The sequence below is a fragment of the Haliaeetus albicilla genome, chromosome 10, assembly GCF_947461875.1.
Source record: "Haliaeetus albicilla chromosome 10, bHalAlb1.1, whole genome shotgun sequence".
Taxonomy (NCBI): Eukaryota; Metazoa; Chordata; class Aves; order Accipitriformes; family Accipitridae; genus Haliaeetus; species Haliaeetus albicilla.
The window spans coordinates 42,713,899-42,740,556 of NC_091492.1; the positions used below are offsets into that span (position 1 = coordinate 42,713,899).

Sequence of the window (26,658 nt, forward strand, 5' to 3'; positions counted from 1 at the left end):
GGCACCCATGGGTGGGAGTCTTTTGGTGCAGGGTGGCCCCCCCTTGGTGCAGGGGGCACCCATGCCATCCTGGGTGAGACCTGGTTGGGGGCCGAGCACCCCCAGGCCCCTCCCCCCCTCCCCCCCCCCAAGAGGGCCAGGCTTTGGCATATTAAATATTTAATTGGCAGGAAAGGCACCCACTGGGCCCATCAGGAATAATTAAGACCCCCCCCCTCATCTCTGCAGTCTGCCCAGCCCCCCCAGGCAGTGCTGTCCCCTGCCGCACATGGGGACCCACTGCACGGTGGGGGGCTCCCACCCTTCCCCTCCCCGCTCTCATCCCCCACAAGGCACCCCAAAATGGGGTGGGGGGGGGGGAAGGAGAGCTAGGAGCTGTCGGGGAGCAGAGACCCCCAGCCCTTCCCCAGCAGGGCCAGGGCGCAGCCGGGGAGCGTAGGCAGGGAGCGTGCCCCTCTGGGTGCAGGCAGATGCCTGGTGCAGACCCCCGCTCACTGCAGGGGTGAGATCTTCAGGGGAATCATTATCCGTGACTCCATGGTCCGGATCAGCGGGACTGGAAAAGGAAGCAAGAACGAGGTGAGGGCAGGGGGTCCCCGCCGTGGGCAGGGGGTCCCCAGTGCGGGCAGGGGGTCCCCACTCACCTGTGTAGTACACATTCTCATCCCAGCCCCTCTTCCTCCAGGCCGCGTTCCTCGTCTCTTCCCGGGACTGCAGGTCCTTGTAGGCTGCGGGGAAGGGACAGAGCTGGCACCCAGGCCCCCCACACACACATACAGCCCCCACGGCGGTGTTACCCAGGGGGTGACAGGGAGCCCGCTTACCCCAGAGGTGGTGCACGACATACAGCTCCCCGATCTGGGAGAAGAACCCGCCGACTGCCTCCTGGTTCTCCTGCCGGTACTTAATGGCCCGAGCCCTGGCGCACAGCAGGAGAAACATGGAGGGACTTGGAGCATGACTGCTCCAGGGGAGAAACATGGAGGGGGGAGTTGCCCAAGGGCCCCCCCTGCTCCAGGGGGACCTTTTCCTACCTTGGCTCCCTCCATGCTGGGAAAACAGTCACTTACCAGTTGTTGCCCCATTCGATCATGGTCCCTGGCTGAAAACAGAGGAGAAAAAAAAAAAATACAGAGTAAGGAGCCAGATCCCATCTGCCCCCCCTGCTTGGGGTCTTCTCACTGGTGAGGGAGGAATTTGGGGGACTGCCCCCCAAAACACCAGGCAGGACCACCGCCCCACGGGTATATTGATCCAAAGGCCACCCCAAGGTGCGGGCTGGCCCCCTGCAGCCGCTCACCTTCAACTTGTAGGTCCTGAGCTCATAGATGTTGGGTCCCTGGCGGGGCAGGGGCTCGTTCCAGAAGCTGAACTCCAGGAGCAGCTGATTCCTGCGGGACAGCAGCATCCGGCTCCTCTCCTTGCGGAAATCCAGGTACTCCTGGGGACAGCCCCAGCCGGGGGTTTCGGGGTGGGGGCGAGCGTGACCCGGGCCCGGGGGGTCAGGCAGAGGCGAGGGGCAGAGCTCGGGCAGCTCGCCCCGATCCCAGCGGTACCTTATTCTGTTTGAGCTTGTTCATGCAGTCCATGAGGGCCGGGTACCCGCCTGAGAAGCGCCAGAGGTGCACTGGAAGGACAGCGTGGGGCTGGGGAAGGGGGACAGCACCCCAAAAGCCCACCTGGCAGCTCACACCCCTCTCCCCCTGTGTGACAGCCAGCCCCTGGCACAATCAGGGGCCTTCACCTTCGCTCTCAGCCCCTCCGGCAGCAGAGGTGCTGGGAGCGACTGCCAGCCTGCCCTCACCTGCCTGGTCCTGCTCGCCATACCACGTGTTCCAGTTCCCCACCAAGTCGCAGGGGTAGTCGGCATCCGAGTGGAGCTTGGGCAGCACCTCCTCTCTGTGGGGGCACAGGGAGGGTAGCTGAGGGGGGAGCAGCCACCCCAAAATGCTCCCGATCCCCCCATCTGCCCACCCAGCCCAGTACAAGGGGTCTGGGCACGGAAGGTCTGCCCTAATGGGACCTGGAGCGGCCCTGCAGGGTGCACCCATTTCACAGGGAGGAAAACTGAGGCAAGAAGCAGGGGCACAGACCCACCCAGGGTCTTGAGAAGCTCTGCACAAGCCCTCCCACCCCCCTCAGTCCACAGCAGCACCCCAAGACCCTGCCGGGATCCCAGGCAGCCCCCCCAAACACGCGGCGGGGCTCACGTCAGGCTGTTGTAGGCATCCAGGCACTCCGGCTTCACATTGTGAACTGCGGGGAGAAGAGAGAGGGGCTGCTGGGGTGGGAGCCGAGGCTCTGGGGTGGGAGCAGGACCCAAGGGAGAGCAACTGGGGTGGGGGGAGTGTCCCCACAGGTGAGGGTGGCCCAGCACGGCAGGGTGCACCCCCTCTGCGTTCATCCCCAGCCCCTTTCCTCCCAGCGGGGCCACTCACACTGAATTTTGTAGAGGTTACTGGTCTCCTTCTTGGAGAGGAGGTTGGAATGGGCGTCCTTGCGGGGATCCACCTTGTGCACGAAGAGGGAGCGGAACCAGCTGCCTTCAGCGTCCCTTGAGTAACCCCTGCGAGACAGCGGGTCAGCACCGTGGGCCGGGGGGTCAAGCACCCACTGACACCCCCTCGCTGGAGGAAACGTGACCGGCTGGAGGGCCAAACGGGAACCAGAGGCGATGCTGCCAGTCCTGCTGTCCTGGTTCCGCAGGCAGCTGCCTGCATCATCCTGCTGCCGGGGAGCACTGTCCATCTCGGAGTGGGGGGGCTTCACCGGGTTTTATCCGGTTCATCTCAGGGGGGAGCCAAGGCACGGCAGCGCCTGGCCCGTTTGTGTAGGGGGTGTGCAGGGAAAACGTGGGAAGGCCCGGAGGGGACGGGGGGGGGGGGATTTTGGCCAACTCTGCCCTGATGGGAGCCAGGGCTAGCCCCGGGGGGGGGGGGGGGGGCACCCCATCCCAAAAAAAGGGAGCCCCCTCAGCCCTAGGGAGCCACTCCGGCCAGCGGTGATCCCCTCCTCCGTGGGGCAGCCCCGCTGGTGCCCCCCCCCCGCCCCAGAAGGATGCAGAGTCCCGGGGGGGCGCGGAGGGGGGGACGGACACACAGCCACACACACAGGGCCCTTCCGCCGCCCCAGGGCCGCGCTGCCGGCCGGACCTTTGCCCGCCGGGCTGCTCCGCCTGGTGAGACATTAACAGCGGGGGGGGGGGGGCCCCGCCCGGCACCGCGCCAGGCCCCGGGGCCTCGCCCGCCGGGAGCGGCCCCTCAGCCCAGCTGAGGGGAACCGGGACCGGGGTGAAGCGGGGCCTGGGGCTGGGGGAATTAGGGCCGGAGGGACGGGCCGCTCACCGCGCTCCGCCGGGGACGCCACCGCCCCGCCGCAGCCACAGCAACGCCGCCGCCATCTTCCCCCGCAGCGGGGCGGGGCCTAGCGGGTGGAGGGGTGTGGCTAAGGGGAAACCCCGCCCCTTCTCTCCCTGCAACCCCTAACCTCCCACCCCTCAGTCCGACCCCGCCCTTCTCTCAGAAGCTGGCCTGGAGAAGGGTGATTCTGATTGGCCGTCGAGCCCCGCGGCCGGCCACACCTTCTCGCCCCGAACCCCGCCCACTCGCCCCCGCCCGCGGCCAGGCCGAGGTCTCATTGGCTGACGGCGGGGGGGCGGTGCCCGGGAAGGGCAGGGCCCTATCCGAGCCCTCGTATGCTAGCAGCCAATGAGAAGAGTCAGTTAGAGAGAGCAGTGTCTGATTGGCCGCGGTGTCTCGCTCCGCTTCATCCGACCCCCTGCCGGCTAGAGGGGGCAGCTGCTGGTTGGTCGTTGCTCCAGGAGGGCGGAGCTCCCTCGGGCTCCTCCCTAGGGGAGGCGGGGTCAGGATGGGGCGGGGCTGGGGGCCGTCCCGCCGGCGGGAGCGCCCCGGAGTGGGGCAGGGACCAGGATCGGGACCGGGATCGCGACCCACCTGCTGCGGCGGCAACGGCGCCCACGAGGGGCCCCCGCGGCCCCCCCCGGGTGTCCTTTGTCCCGCAGGGCACCCCCCGGGACGCGGCCTCTTCCTGGGGTAGGGGCGCCTGCCGTGAGGACCCAGGGCGCCTGCTGCGTGCTCCTGCCCCACGGCTTCCCCCCATAGCGCCCTCCCACCCCAGAGTCCCCCCCAGCCTGCCCCATAGCCCCCTCCCACCCCACAGCCCACTCGCACCCCCTAGACCCCCCATCCTGCCCCATAGCCCCCCAGCCTGGCCTATGGCCCGTCCTGCCCCATAGCCCTGTGGGGTGCCCTGCCCTGGGGTGTTTGGGGTCGCCCAGGTACTCTGCTGGAGGGGGTAACAGGGCCCCCCAGAATCCCCCACAGTGGGTATGGGGGTGCCACCCTGGCCAGACCCCTCAGCTGCTGCTCCTGGGGGCACCATGGCACCCGCCAGCACCCATGGGGCACCCCACCACCTATGGGACCCCAGGACAGAGGGTGTCGGAGCAGCTTGGGGTGCATCTGGGGTTAGGTTGGGGGTTGGGGGTACCTACTCCACCCCCTCCAGTCCCCAAATGCCACAGATTGGGGGTAGGAGGCTGGTTTGGGGGTCACCCTGGGGGGGGTCAGCACCCCAGTGGCCCCCCACCAAGCTCACCTTGCTGGGGGGCAGTGGAGGGACTGGAGGGTGGCGAGGAGGGGGAGTAGGGGGGCTCCTCAGGTCCTCACCCGGGTGGGAAGGCAACGGGGGCAAGGGGGCACCAGCACTCTGGGGTTCCTGGGGCATCTGCAGGGAGAGGGAGTGGGGGGAGCTGAGGGGAGGGAAAGAAAGAAGAGTTAAGAAGTTAACTGCCCTCCAGACCCTCCCCAAAACCCTCTGTGACTCTCACAGGCACCCCCCCAAAACTCTCTGTGACCCTCCCAGACCCCCCAAACCCTCTCTCACCCCCCCAAAGCCCCCAACCACCTCCTGCCCCTGCGATCCTCCAAACCTACCCCAACCTCCCCACTACCCAGGCACCCCATACCCCCCTCCCCATGGACCCAGGCCCCCCGGTGCCCCCCAGTGCCCCGCTCACCCGGGCAGGGGCGATGCACCCTGGCGCAGGGCACAGACCCAGGCGTTCAGCTCCTCGGGGGTCTCGGCCCCCAGACAGTACGTTCGCATCCCGGGGTGCTCAGCCTAGGGATGGGGGGGGCCCACGGTGGATGGCACCCAGGTGTCCAGGCCTTGTGCCCCTCACCCAGGGCACCCCCAGATTGGGGGACTCAGGGGGCTGGGGCTGACCGTGAAGAGGAATCGGGGGGCTCGGGGGGCAGGGGGCAGGACGTGGATCTCGTAGCCGGGCAGGGGGAGGCCGCCCCGCACTTGCTGCTCGCTGCTGTCTGGGGGGCAGAGGGGTCTTGGGGGGGGAACCCACAGGGATCCCCCATCGGCACCCCGAGACCCCCAGCACGATCGGGGGGACGTCGAGGACCTCCTCTGGGTCCACCAGCTGCCCCCAAACCTCCCAGGATGCCCCAGACCTCAGAGACCCACAGGGACCCCCAACTGCCCTAGGGACCCCCAATCCCCCAGGATCCCTGACGCCCCCAGGGACCCCCAATCCCCCCCAGGGACCCCAGGTCACCCAAGCCCCCCCTCACCCCCAGGTCCCCATGCCACCAGACTGTCCTACCCTCCCAGACCCCCCCCCGGCCCCCCCCTCACCCCGGTAGTAGTAGAGGCAGAGATCGACCAGCACAAACCAGCGGCGCTTCCAGAGCCGCAGCCCCGAGCTGTCCTGGAGGAGGGGGACGGGGCTGAGCCCCCCCAGCCTATCACCCCCCCCGACCCCCTGCTACCCAAACTCCCCAAACCCTCTCTGATCCCCCAAACCCTGTAACCCCCCCACCATCCCCTGCCACTCCAGACCCCCCCAAACCCCATAACAACCACCAGCACCCCCCACCACCCCAGACCCCCCAGCTCTCTCTGATCCCCCAAACCCCATAACCCCCCCAAGCCCCATAACACCACCACCACCCCAGATGCCCCCCGACTCCAGTCCCCCAAAACACATAACCCTCCCCCAGGACTCCCCCCACCCCAGACCCCCCAAACCCCAGACCCCCCAGGACTCCCCCACTCCAGACCCCCCAAACCCTGTATGCCCCCCAGCACCCCCTCACCCCAGATTCCCCCAAATCCCATACCCCCCCAGCATCCCCTAAATCCCCTACACCTCCCCTGCCCCCCTGCCCCACCTGCTTGTGCAGCCAGCCCCGCATGGCGGGGGGGGCACGGGGGTCCCTGCGCAGCGCCTGCCCCCCCTTTCCGAAGGCATGGACCCGCGGCACAGGCCGGCAGGGCTGGGCAAGGGCTTCACCCAGAGCGGGGGCTCCAAGGGGCCCCCCCCGGGTTGTCATGGTCCCTACCAGCCCCCCTACCCCAATTCACCTGTACACCCCACAATGACCCCCCGAGCTCCCCAGGGCTCCCTTGGGCCCCCCATCCCTTCCTCAAAGCTCCCCATGACCCCCCCAGCCCTCCTGACCTTCCCTGGGTCTCCCATGACCCCCCCAAAGCTCCCCATGGACCCCCAGCCCTTCTGACCTCCCTTAGGACCTCCATGACCCCCCAAAGCTCCCCATGGCCCCTCCAGTCCCCCCGAGCTCCCTTGGGTCCCCCACGACCCCTCCAAAGCTCCCCATGCCCCCCCAGCCCCCCCTGACCTTCCCTGGGTCCCCTATGACCCCCCCAAAGCTCCCCATGGCCCCCCCAGCCCCCCGACCACCCTTGGGTCCCCCATCGCCCCCCCTTGCCCCCCCCCGAGCTCCCTTGGGTGCCCCATACCCCTCCCTAACTCCCCACGACCCCCCCATGCCCTCCCATAGCTCCCCATGCCCCCCCCCCAGCACCCCTGGGCTCCCTTGGGCCCCCCCACCCCCCCCATACACCCCCCCGTGCCCACCTGGGTGCTCGGACCGTGGGTGTCAGCGGGGGCCCGGCGCGGGGGCTGGTCGCCGTCTGCCATGGGGGTCCTGCGGGGGCAACGGAGAACGGGGGGGGGCCCGGGGGGGCCCGTCAATGTCCCCATTGTCCCCGCGGGGACAGAGGGCCCGTTCTTCCCCTGCCCGGGCTGCGGGGGCGGCCGCTGCTCCCCGGACGCTGGGTCCCCCCCCCGGCCGGCTGGGGGGGGGTCGGGAGGGTTCCGGGGGGGTTCTCGCCCCCCGCTGGTCCCCTTCCCCTGCCTGCTCCCGCCGGGGTTCAGGTCCGTCCCGTTATCTCATGCTGGTCCCAGTTGCCATCCCGGTAACGTTGAGTTGGTCCCAGTTCTGTCCCGTTATCCCAGTACTGGTCCCAGTCCCATCCCGTTATCCCAGTACTGGTCCCAGTCCCATCCCATTACCCCAGTACTGGTCCCAGTCCCATCCTGTTATCCCAGTACTGGTCCCAGTCCCATCCTGTTATCTCCATGCTGGTCCCAGCCCCATCCTGTTATCCCAGTACTGGTCCCAGTTCCATCCTGTTATCTCCATGCTGGTCCCAGTCCCATCCCGTTATCCCAGTACTGATCCCAGTCCCATCCCATTGTCCCAGTACTGGTCCCCGTCCCACCCTGCCGTCCTGATGCTGACCTGGGTCCCAGTCCTGTTCTCTTACCCCGGTGCTGGTCCCAGTCTCCATGCTATCACCCCAGTGCCGGTCCCCATTCCCCAGTCCCAGTTCCATTACCGCAGCGCTGGTTCTGCTCCTAGTCCTATCCCATTACCCAGTGCTAGTCCCAGTCCCAGTTCCAATCCCAGTCCCATACCGCTATCCCAGTGCTGGTCCTGGCCCTCCAGTCCCACTCCTGTTATCCCGGTACTGGTCCCAGTCCTGTCCTGTTATCCCAGTGCTGGTCCTGGTCCCGTTATCCTGGTACTGGTCCCAGTCCTGTCCTGTTATCCCAGTGCTGGTCCTGGTCCCGTTATCCTGGTACTGGTCCCAGTCCTGTCCCGTTATCCCGGTACTGGTCCGTTATCTCAGTACTGGTCCCAGTCCTGTCCTGTTATACCGGTACTGGTCCGTTATCTCAGTACTGGTCCCAGTCCTGTCCCATTATCCCAGTACTGGTCCCGGTCTTGTCCCATTATCGCAGTGTTGGTCCCAGTCCCGTTATCCCGGTCCTGTCGCGTTGTCCCGGTACTGGTCCCGGTCTCGTTATCCCGGTCCCAGTCCCGTTATCCCGGTACTGGTCCCGGTGCTGTCCCGTTGTCCCGGTCCCGGTCCCAGTCCCGCCCCGTGTCCCCGCCCGCTGGTCCCAGTTTCCACCCCACCCGCCCCGGGGCCGAACTGGGCAGCGCCCGCCCGGGGCGGGACGAGCCCCGGGAACGCCTGGGCCCCCCCGGGAACGCCTGGGACCCCTCGCCCGGGCACCCCCCGCCACCCGGTCCCCCCGGGAGCGGGAGTTCCCGGGTGGGTGCCTGCCCCGGGGGGGGGGGAGGGAGTGGGGGGGCAGCACCCCCTGTCCCCGCGTCACCCAGGGACAGCCCGTCCTGCGGGGACACCCACGGATCGGGGACACCCCACGGGTCACGGACACCCCACGGGTCACGGACACCCCGTGGCACCGGGGGGGCAGCCCAGCCCCGGCAGCATGGGGGGGGGTGTCCCGGGGCGTCCGCCCGCTGCCAGGTCCTAGTGCCCGTCCGCGTCCCGCCCGCTCCCTGCCACGCATGCGCCTGACGCCCCGCCCCTCCGAGCACGTCACGGCGCGGGGTGCCGCCCGCTCCGCCCGCCGCCAGGGGGCGCCACTGCCCCGCCCCACCGCTTGCCTCCCGCTGGGCTGGGAGGCGGCCTCGCCTCTCCCCGCCCCCTTCCTTTGAGCGGCGTTTCGCTTCCCCCAATCACCGCCGCTCCCGCTCCCTCTCCTCCATCACCGGTCTTCCCGTTGGCTGCCGCGCCGCTCCACCCACGTGGCGGGGGCGGGACCAGGCCGGCGCGGGACCAATAGCGGGGCGGCGAGGGCGGGCGCAGCTCGGCGCGGCCCGGAGCGGCGGGGGCCCGGGCCCTCCCCACCGCCATGGCGCTGCCGCCGCGCTGAGCCGCCTCCCCCCGCCATGGCCGGGGCCATCGCGTCCCGCATGAGCTTCAGCTCGCTGAAGAGAAAGCAGCCCAAGACCTTCACGGTGCGCATCGCCACCATGGACGCCGAGATGGAGTTCAGCTGCGAGGTGACGGCCGGGGCGGCGGCGGCGGGACGGGACGGGGCTCCCGGGGCGGGGGGGGTGTCCCGCTGAGGTGGGCCGCGTCCCCTGCCGCCGCCTTCCGCGGCCTCACCCCGCTCGCCCCGGGGGCTTCCCCTGCGCCGGCACCGGGCCTAAGCCCGGTTGTGGGGCCGGGCCGCCGGTGGGAGCGGGGAGGGGGTGGGCTGCGGCCCGGTGCCCCGGCTGCTGGGGGGGGGGCTCAGGCCTGCCCTGGGTGGGCTCCCCCGGCCCCCTGTGGGAGGTACACGGTCACGGAGTGACCGCTGGGGGGCTGCACGGGTGGGACAGCGGGGTGCGGGCATGCCTGGCCCATAATTCAGGTTTATTCCGGTTATAATTCAGGTTTATTCCGGTTATAATTCAGGTTTATTTTGCCGTCGCAGCTGAAGTCGCCCACTGCGTGGTGGCTGTCGCGAGGAGGCCGGGGCTTGCAGTATTCCAGGTGGCCAGGCTTGAATCCACGAGGGTCCAACGCGAAGCGCTCCGCAAACTCACGAGAACGAAATTTTCACGTTTTCATGAGTTGTTAGCTCAGTCCCGAGGACGAGGGGTATTCTTGGGGGGCTGTGTCCCGGTCCCCGCACCCGTTGTTTCTGGTTTTTCTCTGACGCTTTCCTTTTTTTTTTTTTTTTTGGGCCCTTGGTCATTCTTAAACATTCTCCTCTGGGTGGTTGCTGTCAGGCCTTGGGGGTCTGGTTTGTTGCTGTGTTTTCAGCCAGTCTAGAGCGATTGGACACACAAACATTGAAAGCCATCTCTACCCAGTTTAACTTTTTTATTCAGTAGTTACGTATTTCATTAGTCTGGTCCAAATCTTGATGGAACTCCAGTGCCCCTAAGCTGAGGTGCGTTTGTCGTCATAAATTTTCTTGCTCTTGAAATCTGTTGTCAGCTCTGAAGAACCTTCTGCCTTTCCCAGGGATTAAGGATTTATTTTAGACAGTAGTGGTGTGAGCTTCCCACCGTTGCGCTGCCAGGAGAGTTTAAGTGTCCTGGCTCCGTTCTTGCATGTTTTTCCAAGGCTGCCAGTAATAATGTATGATGAAAAGTAAGTAATTCTTCTTTTTAATGGTGCGGTCGCTTGTTGTTTCATGTTGGGATTAAGGTGTTTGTGCAGCAGTAAGGCAACGCTCTCGGGTGGGATTTGACCATGCATCTTCAGATGACTTTTCAGGGAGGTTCCTGCCAAAAAAGCTTGTCGCTGCAGATAGACTCCTCCAGCCCTTCTGGAAGCTCAGGAAGGAGCTCACAAGCTGCGTGTACAGTCTTGCTCAGGTCTCCTGTATCTTGTCAGAGCCAGCGCGTGAGGGATGCATGGGGGAATTTCGGGCGTCGTCCTGCAGCGCAGAGTGCTCAAGCAGAGGGGAGGGAAGTAGTTGTCTGCAGGTGGGTGATGGGGCTCTTTCACACCATGCTTGCTGCAGACCAGGTGTGTTTTATTCAAGCACTGTCCAGCCCAGCTTGAGGTGCGAGTTTTATTCGAGCAGACCAGCTCCCTGGCCAGGTCTCTGCCCCTGTCTTTGTCTTGTAGTTGTATGGCTCTGGGGAAAGCTCCTTGGCTTGCTGACTCTGCAGAAGTACACCAAGCCCAACACCTGACGTTGCGGACAGATCAGACACACCCTGCGGCCTCGAGTCGCTGGGGCTGATGTGAGGGAGGGGATGGCAAGGTGGCCCAGGGAAGGGCTTGGCTTGATCCTTGCCGTGGCAGCCCACGGTGAGACCTGGAGCCAGGAGAAGAGCTTTCGCCCGTGGTGGTCTCAGCTGCCTCGCCTCAATCAAAGTCAAAGGGGTGGGAGAGTCGATGATCCGGGGAGGACCGTGCTCCTCCCTGAAGGGATCCGGCCCCTTCCAAAGGTTTGCTGGGCTCAGGCCCTGAAAGGGCAAGATGGGAGAGGAGCAAGCAGCGTTATGTTTGCCCGAGTATCTGTGTGTGTTTCATTGTGGTGTGCTCCTTCAGGCGGGAAGGAGGACTGCTGACCCGAGCAGGAGGCTGGGGAGGGGGAAACCTCTGCTGCACAAACAGTCTTTAGAGGATTAGCGGAAGGAGTCTTGGCAGCAGGAGTCTTGCTGTCGTGCTGTTTGGGGGGCTCTGGAGATGCGTTTTTGTGGCCTGTGAATGGTACCTCGTGCTGACAGGGACAGAGAGCTGGTGGCTTGTTGGAGGTCTTGTTGGGAGCTTGCTCCTGGGGGCATGCCGCTCCCTGCCAAGCTGGGCAGGGGGAACCACTGCTGCCTCTTGGCTTCACCTGCCTGTGCTCGTCCCTTCCCTCTCTGCCGTTGCTGCTCTTCGGCCATGGGCACCTCCTGGCTCCACTGAGGGAATGAGCTGGGGGTTCAGCAATTCCTCTGCAAGGCCAGTAGTCCCAGGATTGTATCTCTGGTTGGGTTTTGTTGCACACCCGCTGTGCTGGAGCCTGCTCCCTGCCTCAGGCTTCAAAGCCCATGGGAAATAGCACCGGAGCAGGCGGAGGAGGGAGAGCATGAATGTTTTGCTGCCTAATCCACGCTGCCACCTTGGCTTCACCCCAGGCTGCCCATCCAAACAGCCTTGCCAGGGAGCCCTGGCTGCTCAGCAGCTGTCCTGGGGAGCACGGTTTCTTTGAGTCTTGGGAGCTGGGAGGTGGGTGTTTGGAGCAGGATGGGGCAGCAGGAAATTCCTCTGCGTGCTGGGGCTGCAGGTCCCCGGGAAGGAGAGGCTGTGGTCCAGGCGGAGCAGCCTGATTTCTGTCATCCTGCCATGCCGTCTTGCCATGCCCTCCATCCCATCCACTTCCAGAAGACCCCGTCCTCCCTGCACCCCATTGCAAATTGCCACTGCTCGTCTCTCTGCCCAACCTCTGCGCTCCCAGCCTTGCTCCAAGCATTGCCGTGTTGCTCTTGCCCCTGTTTTTCTTCTTCAGAAGCTGGATGCGTGGCTGGTGAGTGGTCCAGGGGGTGTGTGGCCATTCTGGGGAGGCTGATGCTACACATGCTGGTCTTCAGCACAGCTTAACCAGTGGCTTCCTGGACAGGTATTGATCACATTGCTGGTAAACACATTTAAGCAATCAGTGCTTTGCTGTAGTGGCTTTTCTGTGTGAGATTAATGTAACTGATGTTTTTTTCTTTAAACTTTGTTCCCGAGCTCTTGAGTTGTGCTCTGTGTTGTCACGAGTTAGAGTTCCCAGCCCCGCTGTGCAGGACAGAGGTGACGTCCTCACCTCAAGGTGGTGACAGCAGAGACTCGAGACCTCTAGGCTGGCCAGGCAGCTGGAAGTGGTGGAGGCTGTGGGGTGTAAGATGTAACCTGCTCTGGCTTGATGGCTGGCTCTCGGGGCTGGACTGAAGGTCACTCGGTGCAAACTGTAGAGCTCCGACTCCTGTCCCAGCAGTCCTTCTTCTTCTGACCCCACCAACACCACAGTAGCTGGGGGGGACCTTGGTTTTCTGTGTTAATTTTTCAATCTGCCCTGTAGAAATTCCCAGCTGTGTATTTTAAGAGATTAAACCTGCTTTGCATCTGTTTACTCTGCAAATGATGTCTCTAAATTGAGCCTAAATCTAAAATAATTCATGGAAATGAAATCTTAATCTTTCTAACATGGGGATGAAGTTTAATAATCACAGTTGGGGTTTCACTTTAAAGACTTATAATTTGTTTGGGGAAATCTTGAAGATACAAAGTGAGTGTATTCTTTTTTTTTTTTTTTTTACTTCCATGGTGGCTGTTTGAGCCTGGTACCTAATTAATTGATAACATCTTGAGGAAGGATAGACATTTGCATAGCTCTTAAAATCTCCATCTTAAACCAATCCCTAGCTGCCTCACCTTCCTGAGAACACCCTCAAATAGCCCGGGCAGTCCCTCGGCTTTCTGTGCTTGGAAAGCAGAGCAGGAGAAATCTTGTTGAAAGACATTTATTGTTGATGTTCTCCTGCGATTAACACGGCAATAGGCCGTACACTGCTTGAGTACCGATTCAGGAAGCTATTTTAAGCAGCAGTAGTGTAAAGCAGAGCTTGCCAGGGTGTGGTACTTGCACTAATGGCTTGATGTCACTTCAGAGCGCAGTGCCAGGAGGCTGCCCTGCCCAATGATTTCCTCTGCTGTTGCCACCCCGATGGTGCAACTTGCTGACAGTGGCCCTGAACCAAATTAAAGTAGTTGATGTGGCAAAGGTAATGTGATTTTGGTGGTGCCTCTCTAGATGAGGTAGTCGGTTATCCATTATTTCTGGCATAACATCTTAAAGCCCTGTGGTATTTTTGAGTCCGTGTCTTCCAAGGCATCATTCATCCCATCCCTCCAGTGGGATGGCAGTGGTGTAGTGCAGCTGGTGTCAGGTTGGTCTCACCCACTCTGATGTGCAGTTTTTTTCCTCCAAGAACCAAGTTCCCTGGCTGATGGGAAAACCCATCAATCTTTCTTTTGGTCTTGTGCATGTCTTTGCCCATTTCTTCCTCTTGCAGTGGTCAGTCGGGTTAGTGGCTCTCTGTCTCTGGAGCCACAGCACCTTTTCTGAAGGGTGTGGGGGTTTTTTAGCCCTTTTTGTCATGCCTGTGATCTTGGGCCTGAAACTTTTGCAGGGATGGTTACTCCACCAAGGTGCAGCTAGCCACCCAGCTGCTTTCCAAGCTTTTAATCCTTTCACAGCAGGAGCTTCTGCGGGTCTTAAGATAAAAATGAATGGAAAAGCTTTACAGCCAACCTAGAGAAAGAGTTTAAGTATTCAAGCAGCGAGAAGAGGCAAGTTTGGACTGACGTATTTGCTGATCTAAACATGCATTCTGTTATTGCTTCAATGCTTAAGCTGTTCCTCTCTGTCCAGAGAATAATCTTGGTTGGAAGGGATCTTTTTTAGCCCAGTGCCCCACTCGGTGCAGGGCCAGTTGGCTGACATTGGTTGTAAAGCTTTTCTCTTCGCTTGTAAGTAGATGAGACCCAATTTCAGCAGCATGCGGCCAAGCATTAGTCTCTTTGTTAACAGGCATAGGGAGTTATGTAGCTGAGTTGCAAAAGTTCATCCTCTGAAATGAGAGCAAGTGAAGATTTGGTGGTGAAAATCTGGGGCCAAATAAGGTTTTGAGTAAGAGCTGGCACAGTAAATCAGGGTCGAGTTTTGAGCTCCATCCAGTCACTGCACCAAAGTAAAAAGGCAAGAGAAGGAAACCAGGGAGTGGAGTGCCCCCAGCTTCTTTCTGTGTCACAGGATACTTGGAAGGAGTTTTATAAAGATCCTTCCATCCCTGGTTAAATGTTTAGCAGCAGCTCAGTGATGCTAGTAGGGGCAGTGACCTCTCTCAATGCTGCTAAGCTTCTGCAAGCAGGCAGAAAGTTAACTGGAAAAGACGAATCTGTGGGCAGTAACAGCTATTTTAAAAAGCTGAGAGAAATAATCCCCCTCAGCTACAAAATGATCTTCAGTAAATTGTTGGGATACCAGCTGTCAAGTCAATGTTCTGGTTCCTTAGCGTGCCCATCTGCGCTGATCCTGCGTCGGCTCCCTGCGAGCGCTCGGTGCTGTTTGGTTGCTGCTGATCTCTCTTTAAATATGAGACGCGGCAGGTAAGGGCTGTTTTCTCACTTCATGTCTTGGAGGGGTTTATGCCAAAAAGAGTCAGAAATTCTGCTGATTCACAACAGTGTCATTTGGGAATTAATTTTTCAGAGATGTCTTGCTTGATGCGGTTCAGTTCTGCATTCCCTTAAGCTGTGCGCAAGTCACATGGGACTTATTATGAACACAGATCCTCTTTGGCTTCTCTCTGCCTGCACCCTGCATCTGAAATGCTCTCTGGATCCCGTGTGTCCCACTGCAGCCTCTTCTAAGCTGGTTATGAAACTCTGTGTTATCCGGTTCCCTCCAATGATGGTTCAAAACTGCTGTCGGTCCTCAGTCTCTGGTTAATCCGGAGGAGGTGTGTTGATGCAAAGGGGAAGGAGGGAAGGCATTTGGGATAGAAAGTCTTTCTCTTTCGGTGTATAGGCTCTAGTTTTGATGCCATTTAATACCTCTTTTTTTTTTTTTCTTCTCCTTTGTACAGGCAGTGTCTTTCAAGTAGGTGGTTCTTGAAATTAAAAGTGCTTGAACAGGGAAGCAGCCCTGGAAACAATCTACTTGAAGCTGGGAGGCAGCACTCTTACAAAATCAAACAGCCCTTAAGATTGGAAGAGAGGCATTTGACAGTATACGTGGTTAGCCTTGCTTCATTCAGAGGTAAAGTTGCCGTTGCCAGGGCAAGGCTAACCCTCTGTCCTAAGGCTGACAGCGCCGGCTTCTTAAAGCCTAGCTCAGCTTTCCCTGGGGTAAGCTGTCTGGTTTCAGACTGCATCAGCATGCAAAAGATCATTAGAGCAGGGCAGGCTTGTGCTGAAATACCTGGTGTCCGTCAGCAGTCGGCTCTGGCATGGAGGTAAGGCTTGGCTCTGTGATCGCTACCCTGCTCGGTCCTTCCTAGGGTGAGGAAGAGTGTGCTGTACTGCAGAGCATGCGACAGCAGCACGGAGATGGCTCCGTCTAACGTTTTATCTGTATGCATCCTTGGTACAGGAAGGCCAGAGGTCCTTGCAGGATCCAAGATCCTTCTCTCGGCCTCTTGGAGCTTCTTCACCTGCATTAAGCTGCTGACCCCGTAATTCTTAATTTGTGCAACCCCAACTTGTAGGGTGAGGTGAGGCTTTAGGACATCGTTGGTTGTTGTCCTCTCCGCCTCTCCCGCTTGCTTCAGTGCTGGCTGGCCAGAGCCGCAGCAGCTTGTTCTCCCATGTACCCCACTCTGTCTCCATCTTGGGCAGACACCACGAAATGTGCTTGGCTGCACCATCTGCGTTGTTACGCCTGGGTGCGTTTTTGGCCTCCTCGGTGGTTAACAGAAATAGATTTTAATTAAAAGCTCATTATCGAGTTGTCGTGTAGCATTAGTAAATAAAAATAACTTTTACAGCCCTGTCTTGTGGCTTAGTAAGTGGCAATTGAAAGTATTTGACATGACTTTATTTTTAAAAAAATGGAAGAATATTGCATATTTGATTCCCTGTTTGCTCTAAATGGGCTTTAAATACAAATAAATGGTTATCTGTGGCACTTCTGTTACCATTCAAGTCCAGAAGGAGAAATAAATGCAGTCTGCAGTCTCAAAGTTATCTCCATTTCAATTGTAAGCTGTTGTGGGTGGTTTGTTCAGGCATCTCCTGGTGGGATGAGGAACAGATACAGGCTACCCATTTATTGTTTCCCAGGTAGTTAGTGGAGGGATGCTCTGCTCAGCCCCTGCCCTCTCCCTTCTGCCATCTCCCTCCCTGTTTCAGTGCGGAGGCGTCACATCCTCATGTTAAAGCTTTCTTCTAAATGGGAACAACATCACACGGTGGAAGCTGAGCACTTCTTCCTGGGGCTTGGTCCCCTTTTCTGCATGGTCTTTTAGACTGTCGTGTCATCACAACAGGGGCTCAGCGCTCTCTTCTCTCTAGCACAGAACTAACACTTAATAAAACGATCTGCTAAGGTGAAAAACCATTTTCTGCATTATTTAAGGTTAAATTGGTGCAGTAAAGTATTTTGTAGGTGTTAGTAATTTCTTCAAGGTCATTCTGTAACCCAATACTGATCCTCCCACAAAGCGGTTGCGTTGTGTGGGGTACGGAGGGACCGTTCCGATGGGTTTGCTCTGGGAGGCAGCATGCCCAGGCTGAGCTGGTGGGCGCTGCCTTAATCTCCTTCAGTCACTTCTTTGTGCCTTATTCCCCAGCCTGACCCCAGGGATAGCTGAAGCTCCGGTGGTTTGTTTTTGTGACAACAAGGGGGCGAGATCTCTGTTCACCATCCCTGGACAGAGCCAGGTTCTGTCACCTGGGGTTTGGGCACCTCTGTGTTGTCCAAGGATTGCTTCTCATGTGAGGAACCTTAATCTGAAGAAAAGCATCGGCCTGTGCCAGTGGTTTTGGGAATCACTTTTCTCTGTAGACCCCCCTGCTCAACCCTCTACATGCAGAGTGGTTGCACCCTATTGTGCCCTGGCACCCATTTTTTGTACTGCTTGGCCTCCCCCCTTGTCACCCCATGACAAGGGGATCTCACAACCCTTCTGCTCGATTTTGCGGCTGGTTTATTGACTTGTTAGCTAAGGAGTTGTTGTGAAACTTGACAGAAGGGTTGTGCACCAAAATAAATTGTCCACTTGCCTGCTAGTTGGAAATGACTCTTGGTGCAGGTTAATAAATAATGCAAACCCTGTTAATAGATGCCAAACGCGACGTCTCTGCTGGAGAAAAAGATGATGCCAATAACCCGCACTGGAAGTACTCCATTCTAGCCACTGGCTGCTGAGTTTTAAGTGTTTAGTGCTGTTTACTTAAAATGCTCTGCTGATAAATTGTAAGCACTCTGTACTTAGTAAAGAACATAAATTCCAGCTCTGCAGAATAACAGCGTTGCACCACTTACCCTGTTTATAAAGCAGCTCGTCCACATATTCCTTCAACGACTCGCTGAATATATCTAACAACCTGTGTGTGTGATCATGCTAATGGGAGAACGCAAAGCTGCAAATGCAAGAGGTGATGCCTGTGGCTGATCAAGGATGCTGAAGCGATGCAGTTGCATCCAGCTCTGTCCTGCGGGTCGGGTTGAGGTTATCGTGATGGAGCTTTTTATTGGGAGATTGGGCTTTGTTATAGCATCGTGCCAGCCGCTCTGGCATATGGCTGAGAGGGGATTTTTCTGCTCTAAGCTTCTTTGTTTTGTTTTCAGGAGCTCATAATGGCTTGCAAAATCGTCTTTGTGCTTCAGGTGTCACTTTAGTGCAGAGCAGGGGAATGGCGTTATGGGCAGAGGATGGGATGGGGAACTGCCAGCCCATCCTGGCTCTCCCCCAGGCCCTCTGCCCAGCCTTGGACAGCAGCCCTCTTCATCTCCTCGTGCCTGGGGGGGGTGTCTTTTTTTTGTTTTTTATGGTCAGGAAATGTGGCAGTTAATGATAAGAGGCCTATCAAGTAAGGTTAGGGAGGTCTGAGGTCCTGAATGTCTGTAAAACAGTTGGAGTTCAGCTGTCAAAAGATGCCACTTGAATGCAGATCGTTATTTTAAGTACCGAGGTGTGGAGTGAAATCATGTATGTTGAAATAAACGTGGCTGCTGTTCCATTTATATATTTAATGAAGGTAATTCAGCACAGTCGGGGAGGATGGCTGTGCAATGTTACGGTTGGAGACTTTAGCACCGTGCAGGCAGGAATGTTAAATATATATTTCTGCCATAACTTAGGCATGCAATGACAGAGTGGCGGTGTAAAATCTAGCAGCAGAAGCAATCACTTAAAATATTCCCGTCACCAAATCAAAATTGCGGGGGGGGGGGGGGGGGCCGGGCACAGCAGGGAGCGCACAAAGCTCTTGCTTTAATGCTCGCTGCTGGTCTTCGAAACTAACTGCCAGCTTGCTTTTAGGGAGGAAACCTTTGGGTCGTGCCAGCTGGTGCAGTGTGGTGAATAAGGTTTGGGTGCCTGTGTGAAACTCCGCAGGGGCGGTTTGGTGGGGAGCCGCAGCCGGTGGAAATCCTAGCTCGGGGGGGACTCAGTGGGGTTGCTCCGGGGTTGTTCAAAACACCGATCCCATGGGATGCGGAGCAACGTCTGGGGAGGAGATGGTCCCGTCAGCAGCACGCAGGAGCCCATCCTGGGAAAGGTTTGGTGCAGGGCTGTGTGCGCGCAGGCACCCATCGCTCCTCTAAAGCAATAGGCTGAAATGTGGTCTTGCAGAAAGAAAAAAAAGCTGATAATGCTTTATGCCAAGCAGTTTAATTCTAGTTAAGAAATAGCCCTTTGACGGCAGCCTGTTTTTATGTGCCTACAGAAATGGTACAAAATAGCTGTTTAAATGTGTCTCGCTCTGTTTTGTCTGAACCCTCAAATTAACCTCCCTCTTAAAATAATAGTCAGGAAAAGATCTTCTGCAGTCTGAGCCATCCTGTGCTGAGCTGGAGCTCATCATGGGGACTGGAGGCTAGCTAAATGTGTGAAATTAAGGTTTTATAATTACAACACTGCAAAACTTGCTCCTCCTGGTGTTTTTGACCTCGAGGTGTTGACGGCGCTTGATATGAATTGCGGAGAGGCTGTTGTGAACTGTCCGGGGGTGTAGGTTTTTGGAGGGTAGCGTCGGCTTTATTCTATTCTGGGAATGTCAGCATATGTGTGTTTGTGTGCCCTGGGAGGGGGAGAAAATAGCGATATACTCATTTAATCAAAGCCAACAGAATGGCAATAAGCTTGTCCTCAATGGCTTTGCCCACAAGGCGGCAGTGGGTGACAGCAGGAGCGGCGCGTCACCCGCACCAGCAGTCCCTGCCGTGCCTGAGCATTAATATTGATGCTGTCCAGGTGGTACCAAGATTGAGTTGTAGTGACAAGAGTATGTGCCGAGATCCTTTTGCCCTAGGGGCTTTAGAGTAATGGCCATATGTCTCGGTCCAGCAATTGTTTCCACCGTGCAGATGGAAGACCGAAGTGGCTTTGGCATATTAGATTCATCTGTTTTATGTCCCTCTTCACCTTTCTGCCTCCCAACGCCTTCTGTTTTTATGAGCAAACTTCAGTAACAACATAGATGTGGCTGCAAGATTGCTCGAAGGACACGGTCTTTGAGCAGGACCAATTTTCTCTGCTTCTGAGCTGCTTTTGTCATCAACGTTTTCAGCAGAAAACACAGTTTGACTCTATCAAAACATGCTCCAGGAGAACCGCTGACTTCTGTAATAATTATTTTTTTCTGAGCTCTTTTTCCCTTTTACCTGTGCAGGGTCAGTAGCTCTGGATGAACGCACTTTGTACACAGATCGTTTCACTCCTGATTTTCAGGAGCGCATTAACGCCCCTATCTGTGAAACCCTGTTGCTGATGCTGGAGTTTGTGCAGGGCTTCCTGGGGCTATAGGTAGAGACATTAAAGCCGCTAAGGGGAAGTTAAGAGTGATTTTCATTTCTTGCTGGAAACAGGCTGCTTGTAGCAGTGCATGGCTCAAAAGGAACCTCAACGGACCCTTCAGGTCCTCTGTTGAATGTTGGTGGCGTGCCAGAGGAAGAAATGGGGGGCTTTATTTACAGTCTTGTTTGCAGGGTTTCCTAGTGAGGGAGGAGTTGGTGATCGGCAGAGATCAGATGGAAGGATATAAAGTATGCTTCGTTAGGATGTTTCCTTATCTGTACCAGATGCCTTCTCCACAATCTCAAAGGCATTGTGAGGTGAAAAAAGAATCGATTTGGCTGAATGGAGGTGAAGTTCTGAAATCCATCTTTATAACTCTGCTTCCTGTTTGCTTTCCTACAGGTGAAGTGGAAAGGGAAGGACCTGTTCGATCTAGTATGCAGGACACTAGGACTCCGAGAAACCTGGTTCTTCGGGCTGCAATACACTATCAAGGATACGGTGGCTTGGCTCAAAATGGACAAGAAGGTTGGAACCAAATTTCCCTTGAGAGGTCGTGTGGGATGACAAAGGCGAATGTACTTTTTTCCTTTCTTTGATTACCCGAGGTTGTGTTATGTATGGTATCAAAGTGAACTGCGTGAAGTGTATTTAAATCTCATCCCCATGGCATCTGTAGTCAAACGGGGAAGAGCTGGCAGAGATACCCCACCCCAGCTCCTTCTGAGCTGTGAAGCCTCAGACCATGCACACTGAATGCCCTTGAGGCATTTTGGAGACAGCCATGCTGAGATGCTGGACTTCAGGGTGACTATAATGCAAATGAAACATAAAAGTCTCTCTTCCTATGCCCATGAATGACAAAACCTTTAGCAGAAAAGTGAAGTTGCATCTTGGCTTTTTTTGTTGTTGAGATATACAAAGAGCTAGGGAGGAGGTAAACCAGAGGAGTGAAAAGGAGATAGAGATAAGGGAGGAAACCTTCCCAAATATGCAAGCCTCAAGGTTGCTGAGGGGTGGGTTAGAGAAGTGATAGATGTGGTTCTGTTTGCATCCAAACGATGTTACACTAAAACCAGACGTTACACTAAAACCAGACGGTAATCGAGACTGTGAGGGAGGTCTGGGTGTCTCGCATGTCATGCCAAGGTTTTAAACTAACATGAATCTGAACTGGACTGTGCCAGCACAATAGAAAGGTAGCGAGGAACAACACTGAAATACAAGAAGAGGCAGTGCAGGGAAACAACGAGAAAGTCGTATGGTGGCGTAGCAGGATACAGCATCTCTCTGTGAGGTCCGGTAGAGGCAATGTGCACGCAGCAGATCAGGATCAACCTTTGCTGTCTCATTTTGCATGCCGTTTGTTTCTGCCTTGTTTGTTTTCTTGCATTGTTAGGAGTGTCAGAAATGTTTGTTTTTTTAACTATGTTTAGTTTTCTTTTTTTAACTATGGTTTCTGAACTACTTAGGTTGGTTTGTCTGTTCTAGATGTCTAAAGCGCTTGACAAAAGATGTGCTGATCTGAACAGTAGGGAGCTATGTCTTGGCTCCAAGAGACGGAGTGCTGAAGAAGCTGAAAGAGTAGCTGAATGGCTCTTGTATCCTACAGGTTCTGGATCACGATGTTCCGACAGAGGAGCCTGTCACCTTTCACTTCCTGGCCAAATTTTATCCTGAGAATGCAGAGGAGGAACTGGTCCAGGAAATCACACAGCACTTGTTCTTCCTGCAGGTAAGAGCCGTGTCAGTACACTGTTTTCCAACCCAAGGGAGAAGGAACCAGGATGAGTAGAAGTGTGAGAAGGTTCCAGGGTCAGAAAGTTGGTCAGCAGAGTGTGGATCCTCATCGTTATGTTCACACCTTTCTGAAGGAAGTTGTCTTCAACAACAAGAACTTCTTGAAATAGGTCAAAGATGGTTTGTCTGGATGAAGCAGGCGCAGATGCCCAGACTTGCGGACCTCGTAAACTGGCTGTCAGGAATGATTAGGTGATTTGTAATACTAGTGTGTGGTAGCTAGGGGAAATGAATCTGTCAGATGTTGGCTTGAATGACACACACAGCCTTGGAGTCCACCTCTCTGCAGGGTGTGGATATCAATTGTGCTGAGGGACAGCAATTGCCTTTGTACATGATAGCATTGTTATGTGAAGCAGGGGAATTTGATCCTCGAGAACAGAATGCAGCCAACCTGTTTCATGTTCAGGCTGTACAGCAAGGTTCACCTCTTCGCAAAACAGCCTTCAAATAACTGGAGCAGAAGAAAATCCCAGAAGTACAGCTCCGTCAGAGACTGATGGCAAAAGCAGAGGAGAGGGGGAATCCTAAACAGTCCCCCCTGCCCCAGTAACTCTTGCCCTTACGTTAAGCATTTGGAAACTGTGGTGAATGCATCTTCAGGCTTTTTTCTTCTGTATTTAAAGTACGCTACAAAACTTCATGTCCTGAGAAATTAGCTCAGCTGATGTTGCTGTAGCAGTGCCGCATGGCTGGTAACAAAGAGCTTCTGTCACAGGAGCTCTCTTTCAGACAAGATCAATTTTCTGAAACAATTTCCTATAAAGGGTTGTGTCAACTACGGTTACAGGGAGTAGACTAGTCCTAGTCAGACCCCTAGGTTCTTATTGGGATGTTTCAGCTGCTCTGTGGCTGTTAATTTGAAGTTTCTAAAATAAATAAGTTATAAAAATAAAAAAAGATCTTATGTTTGTTACACCAAAGTAGAGGCAACCTGCATTTGGATGCTCTTGGGCATACCAGGGTAGACTTCAGTGTGCCCTGCCCTTTCAAATGGATATCAAAATGAGCTCACCAGCTTCTTGGTACTCTGCAGTCTTCCAAAGTTCATCTTTGTTCTTCACAGCTAAAGGAGTTCTAAATGCAAAGTATTGCTGTTAATTTCCAGGGTCTGTCTCATGCACTAGTGTCTCCATAGGGCTGTTTTTAAATGTCTGATTTGCCATGGACTTTATCCTTGATGAGGAAGAATGCTGTTGGCATCTTTGAAAAGGAAAATCAGAGACGAAAAGCAGTTAAAGCTACATTTTATGAATGCAGACCGTGACTTTTCTACTAGGATTTCTGATGATGAGAGGAGCCTGGGCTCCTGTAACACATATGGGAAATGGGAGCCCACGTAAGCTTGCAAACTCTCCTGTTTTTATCTTAATGCAGGAGAATATCTTCTGTGATTATGTTGTAACCAACTTTGAGGACTCAAAGCATGTTATAAATTTAAATTGATGTTACTGCATCTCTGTGACAATCCATTTAAGTCTCCCAGGAAATAGTATGGGTTTTTCTCTATCTTTATTCAGGAAAATTAAGTGTGCAAAACCAAAAAATATCGAACATGACAGGTTTAATTTTTTAATGCACAGAAGCCAGGAAATGTAAAGCTGTGGCTTTTGGGAACTGCACATTGGCTCTCCTGGGAGTGTGCACAGGGCTTGTGCCTGCTGCTAAAAGCACTGCCACGGAGCAGCTCTCCTTGCTGCCGGTGGGATTGGAGGGAATTAGCCTCGAGCACAGGTGAGCACTGACTCATTATGAGGCCTGAATATCCCAGAGCAAAACCTTTGTGTGCTCAGAGACTTGGCTGCAAGCTTCTTTTTTTAGTTTAGTGGTGTGTATAGATGTTGTATCAATCCATAGCTTATACCTTAAGAGGTTTTATCTCTGTGTTTACATGCAAGACTTTCCGCCCCCCCTTGCCTTTAGCAATAGGATATAGGTTCTGTCATTTTCCACGTATAAATTTAGCTCTTCTCGCAAACCTGTGTGAAAAAGGTGGCCCATGAAAGCCTGAGCCCTTCCCTTCTGAGCCACCAGAGACTTCCTGGGCCTGAATTGTAATTAGTGTTAGGAAAATTGTTAACTGTGTGGTTGACAGCTCAAGTTAAAACAAACTGCAGCCATCTGCTGTGACAGTCGTGTTTTGCACTGCTCCACTAAATGTGTGTTATGTGTCCTTTACTGCTACATGCAGGTGAAGAAGCAGATTCTGGATGAGAAGATCTACTGTCCTCCTGAAGCTTCTGTCCTGCTGGCCTCTTATGCTGTCCAAGCCAAGGTAGGCACAGAGGGATTCTCCAAGGGCCTGCTGACGTTGGCGATGGGTTAGCATCGCTCCTGGGAAGCGAGGCGCTTTGTGATGTACCTGCTTTCTGAGGAAGGGGAAGGCAGGGAAAGTTGTTGAAACTTGGGAACTGAGGGGACTATATGAGCGCTACTTCCTTCTCCGCATGGCTGGTTCCTGGCTACCTTCAGGCATTGGACAGATTTTTGCTTTCTCTTTCCAGGATTCTTTAGCAAGCGCTCAGCTTATGAGCTGCAGTGCTTGCTCAAGTGTGGCTTACTACTGGAGCAGGTGAATTCCCTGAGCCCGTGCTTTTTTGGATCTCTTCCCTGCTCTTGCCATTGTAGCCAGAGGCAAACCAGCCGTGGAACTCGCAGCTCCACTGCTCCCCCAGAATACTTGTCATCATGATAACTGCTTTATTTTGAGTGCTACAGCTTGCCACATAAATGTTATTGCAGTGTTAAAGGGCTCTTCCTGGCTTCTCCCTTTATCTGGGTTTTGATCTTGGGTGTTTGGCCTCACTAGACAGAGGAAGAAGTCAATGGTTACTAAGTTCTCCTCGTTCCTCAGTTGAATTCTGCTCTGGACCCGGAGTCAGTGTGTTTTGCTGAGCATTTATTTAAGAGAACGCTGTTTTTCGGGCTGGAGCATGCAGCCTCGGACAGCTTGCAGCAGCCCACAGCAGAGGGACTCCTGGGATAGAGGGAGCAGCCCAAGGTTCAGAAGTGGGGACGTTCTTGCAGGAGGGAAAGTAATTTATCCCTGCATATGCACAACATGTACTGCTGCTCAATTAACAAGTCTTCTAGCTAATCGCCGGTTTATGTAAAGATAATGTCTTTGGAGAAGGAGTGACTGGAGTCTGATCGCAGCCCAGCTACGTTATTGCTGTAACCTCGTGGTCGGTTCTGACTCTGTGGATGCAATTCAGGGATGCATTTTGGCTCGCAGGTAGGTGGCCGTGCCCTGGGTCTGGCCCGTCTGCCTGTCCTTGAGGAGCACGACTGTCGAGCAGTTTAGAAGAGGCAGGGTAGCTCTTAGCTGACAGTGCAGGAGGGGGGCTTTGGCTCTCTTGCCTGAAGAGAGGGCCTGATCCAGGCTGGTTGGAAACAGAGGCCAGTCCTCGGTGTTTCACCATGGCTTTTTCTGGGTTGATGTATAATCTTCCTCATAACCCTTTAGTCCACGCCTGGTTTGTCTGAACGCAGTCCTGGGTAACGTGCAGCAGTGTTCTTTGATGATGAATGTTTGAATTTACTAGAAAAAGATGTTTTGTCCTCCTAGTCAGAATATTGATGAAACCGTATTTTGTTTGAGAGACTCATCAGCCAGGGAAAGACAAGTTGCTTTTAGAAATGTTTCTATTTGTGTGAAACATTCATCACTCTAATAAGAGTGCATGAGTAAACACTTACTTGGCTTTTTCTCCATTGACCTGCTGAGCTGAGGATACATAGGGGATGACTTTTCCTGTTGCCAAAATGAATAAACCATTGGGTAAATATTGAGCGCTATTAACTCTTGGCCGTGACAGCTTCTGGTCGTGTGATCAGGAACAGGCTGTAATTTGGTACAGGACTGTTGTGCCCTCCCCTCTGTCTTCTTGCGCCTCGGCTGCTGACCTTGCGCTCAGTAGCACAGTTGACGTGCTCGACACTCGGTCGTCTGGAGGAGGTCAGCCAGAGTCAGAGCAGTTCTCCTAACCTTGCACGTCTTGATTCTGCCCAGAGATTGTGAGAAGGTGGAAGAGGGATGCCTTTTCTGATCTTTGCTAATGTGCTTTCATGTCTGCATCAGACATCGCTTTTCCTTGCTGCTCCTCCAGGCAGGGTTTCCCCTTCTGCTTTTTCTTCAGCAAAGGAGAAAGCTGAAAGCACGTCTTCGGTACGGAGCTGGGAAGAAAGATGTTGCAGGTCATCTCCTTCCAGTTAAATAGGATAATGATGTCCTTTCTGGACAAGAAAGCGGCCACTGAGCATAGTAATTTCGCTAATAACGTGCTGATTTGCATGATTAGGGGCATAATAGCCTGACATAGCGGTGTGTTTGCATCTGATATAGCCATTTGATTGACAGCCAGGTTGGTTTGTACTGTTGTTGCGCACCTACCTGCAATAACAAAGTAAGCGTGTGGGTCATAAAAACAAAAGCTTATTTATTTCTATATCATTGTGTTCATTTGGGGAATTACTATGTGTTTTCCCCTCTAGCCTTGCATTCAAACCACCCACACTGCTTTCAGATGTTGGAGGCGGTTCAGGTTTTAAATAGCCGGGAGAGACGTGGAATCTACTGAAAAGTGTGTCCTGGTAGAAAATAGTAATGTCCAGGAGGTTCTTCCATTTCTTGTCCCTTAAATGCAGACCGCTGCTGTGCTGCAGCCCTCTCAGCACAGCAAATCTTGCAGCACTAGCAAAGGGTTCTTTTATTTACTTACTTATTTTTTCCCCAAAACAAACAATACTTGGTGTTAATAGTTTG

The 26,658-nt window shown here is 55.4% G+C and overlaps 3 protein-coding genes and 1 long non-coding RNA gene across 16 annotated transcripts in view; 2 read left to right on the plus strand and 2 right to left on the minus strand.

Moving 5' to 3' along the window:
- Window positions 1-137: 137 nt before the first annotated feature.
- Window positions 138-3,466, minus strand: NIPSNAP1 (nipsnap homolog 1). Of its 2 annotated transcripts, XM_069795374.1 has the most exons (10): window positions 3,345-3,466; window positions 2,439-2,566; window positions 2,211-2,256; window positions 1,805-1,899; window positions 1,557-1,627; window positions 1,301-1,441; window positions 1,071-1,102; window positions 825-919; window positions 645-728; window positions 139-556 (listed from the first exon to the last, which is right to left on the minus strand). In XM_069795374.1, exons 1-10 carry the CDS (start codon window positions 3,398-3,400, stop codon window positions 492-494), a joined length of 813 nt encoding a protein of 270 aa, XP_069651475.1. In that variant the 5' UTR covers window positions 3,401-3,466; the 3' UTR covers window positions 139-491. The 2 variants fall into 2 exon arrangements, with proteins under 2 accessions (XP_069651473.1, XP_069651475.1); XM_069795372.1 differs by lacking the exon at window positions 3,345-3,466 and having other exon boundaries at window positions 138-556; window positions 2,439-2,904.
- On the minus strand, window positions 3,397-8,524 carry LOC138687516 (pleckstrin homology domain-containing family A member 4-like). Of its 6 annotated transcripts, none has more exons than XM_069795367.1 (9): window positions 7,606-7,725; window positions 6,914-6,983; window positions 6,207-6,311; window positions 5,671-5,743; window positions 5,248-5,345; window positions 5,039-5,142; window positions 4,618-4,771; window positions 3,954-4,047; window positions 3,398-3,847 (listed from the first exon to the last, which is right to left on the minus strand). In XM_069795367.1, the coding sequence occupies exons 1-9, from the start codon at window positions 7,653-7,655 to the stop codon at window positions 3,519-3,521; spliced, it is 1,077 nt and encodes a 358-aa protein (XP_069651468.1). In that variant the 5' UTR covers window positions 7,656-7,725; the 3' UTR covers window positions 3,398-3,518. The 6 variants fall into 6 exon arrangements, with proteins under 6 accessions (XP_069651471.1, XP_069651468.1, XP_069651467.1 ...); XM_069795366.1 differs by having other exon boundaries at window positions 3,954-4,062; XM_069795368.1 differs by lacking the exon at window positions 7,606-7,725 and adding an exon at window positions 7,757-8,524 and having other exon boundaries at window positions 3,400-3,847; window positions 3,954-4,062.
- Window positions 8,525-8,954: 430 nt separating this feature from the next.
- NF2 (NF2, moesin-ezrin-radixin like (MERLIN) tumor suppressor) overlaps window positions 8,955-26,658 on the plus strand; it is a 49,440-nt gene continuing 31,736 nt past the window's right edge. For 3 of the 7 annotated variants that reach the window (XM_069795379.1, XM_069795376.1, XM_069795380.1), the window contains exons 1-4: window positions 8,956-9,158; window positions 20,496-20,621; window positions 21,706-21,828; window positions 24,085-24,168. In XM_069795379.1, the coding sequence (XP_069651480.1) occupies window positions 9,045-9,158; window positions 20,496-20,621; window positions 21,706-21,828; window positions 24,085-24,168 (447 nt within the window). In that variant the 5' untranslated portion in view covers window positions 8,956-9,044. Of the gene's footprint in view, window positions 9,159-20,495; window positions 20,622-21,705; window positions 21,829-24,084; window positions 24,169-26,658 lie in introns of all 7 variants that reach the window. The other 4 variants (XM_069795378.1, XM_069795377.1, XM_069795375.1 and 1 more) reach the window with 2 other exon arrangements.
- LOC138687518 (uncharacterized) lies at window positions 12,125-16,317 on the plus strand. Its single transcript, XR_011326710.1, has 2 exons — window positions 12,125-12,205; window positions 12,319-16,317. It is a non-coding gene; the product is annotated as an uncharacterized lncRNA (long non-coding RNA).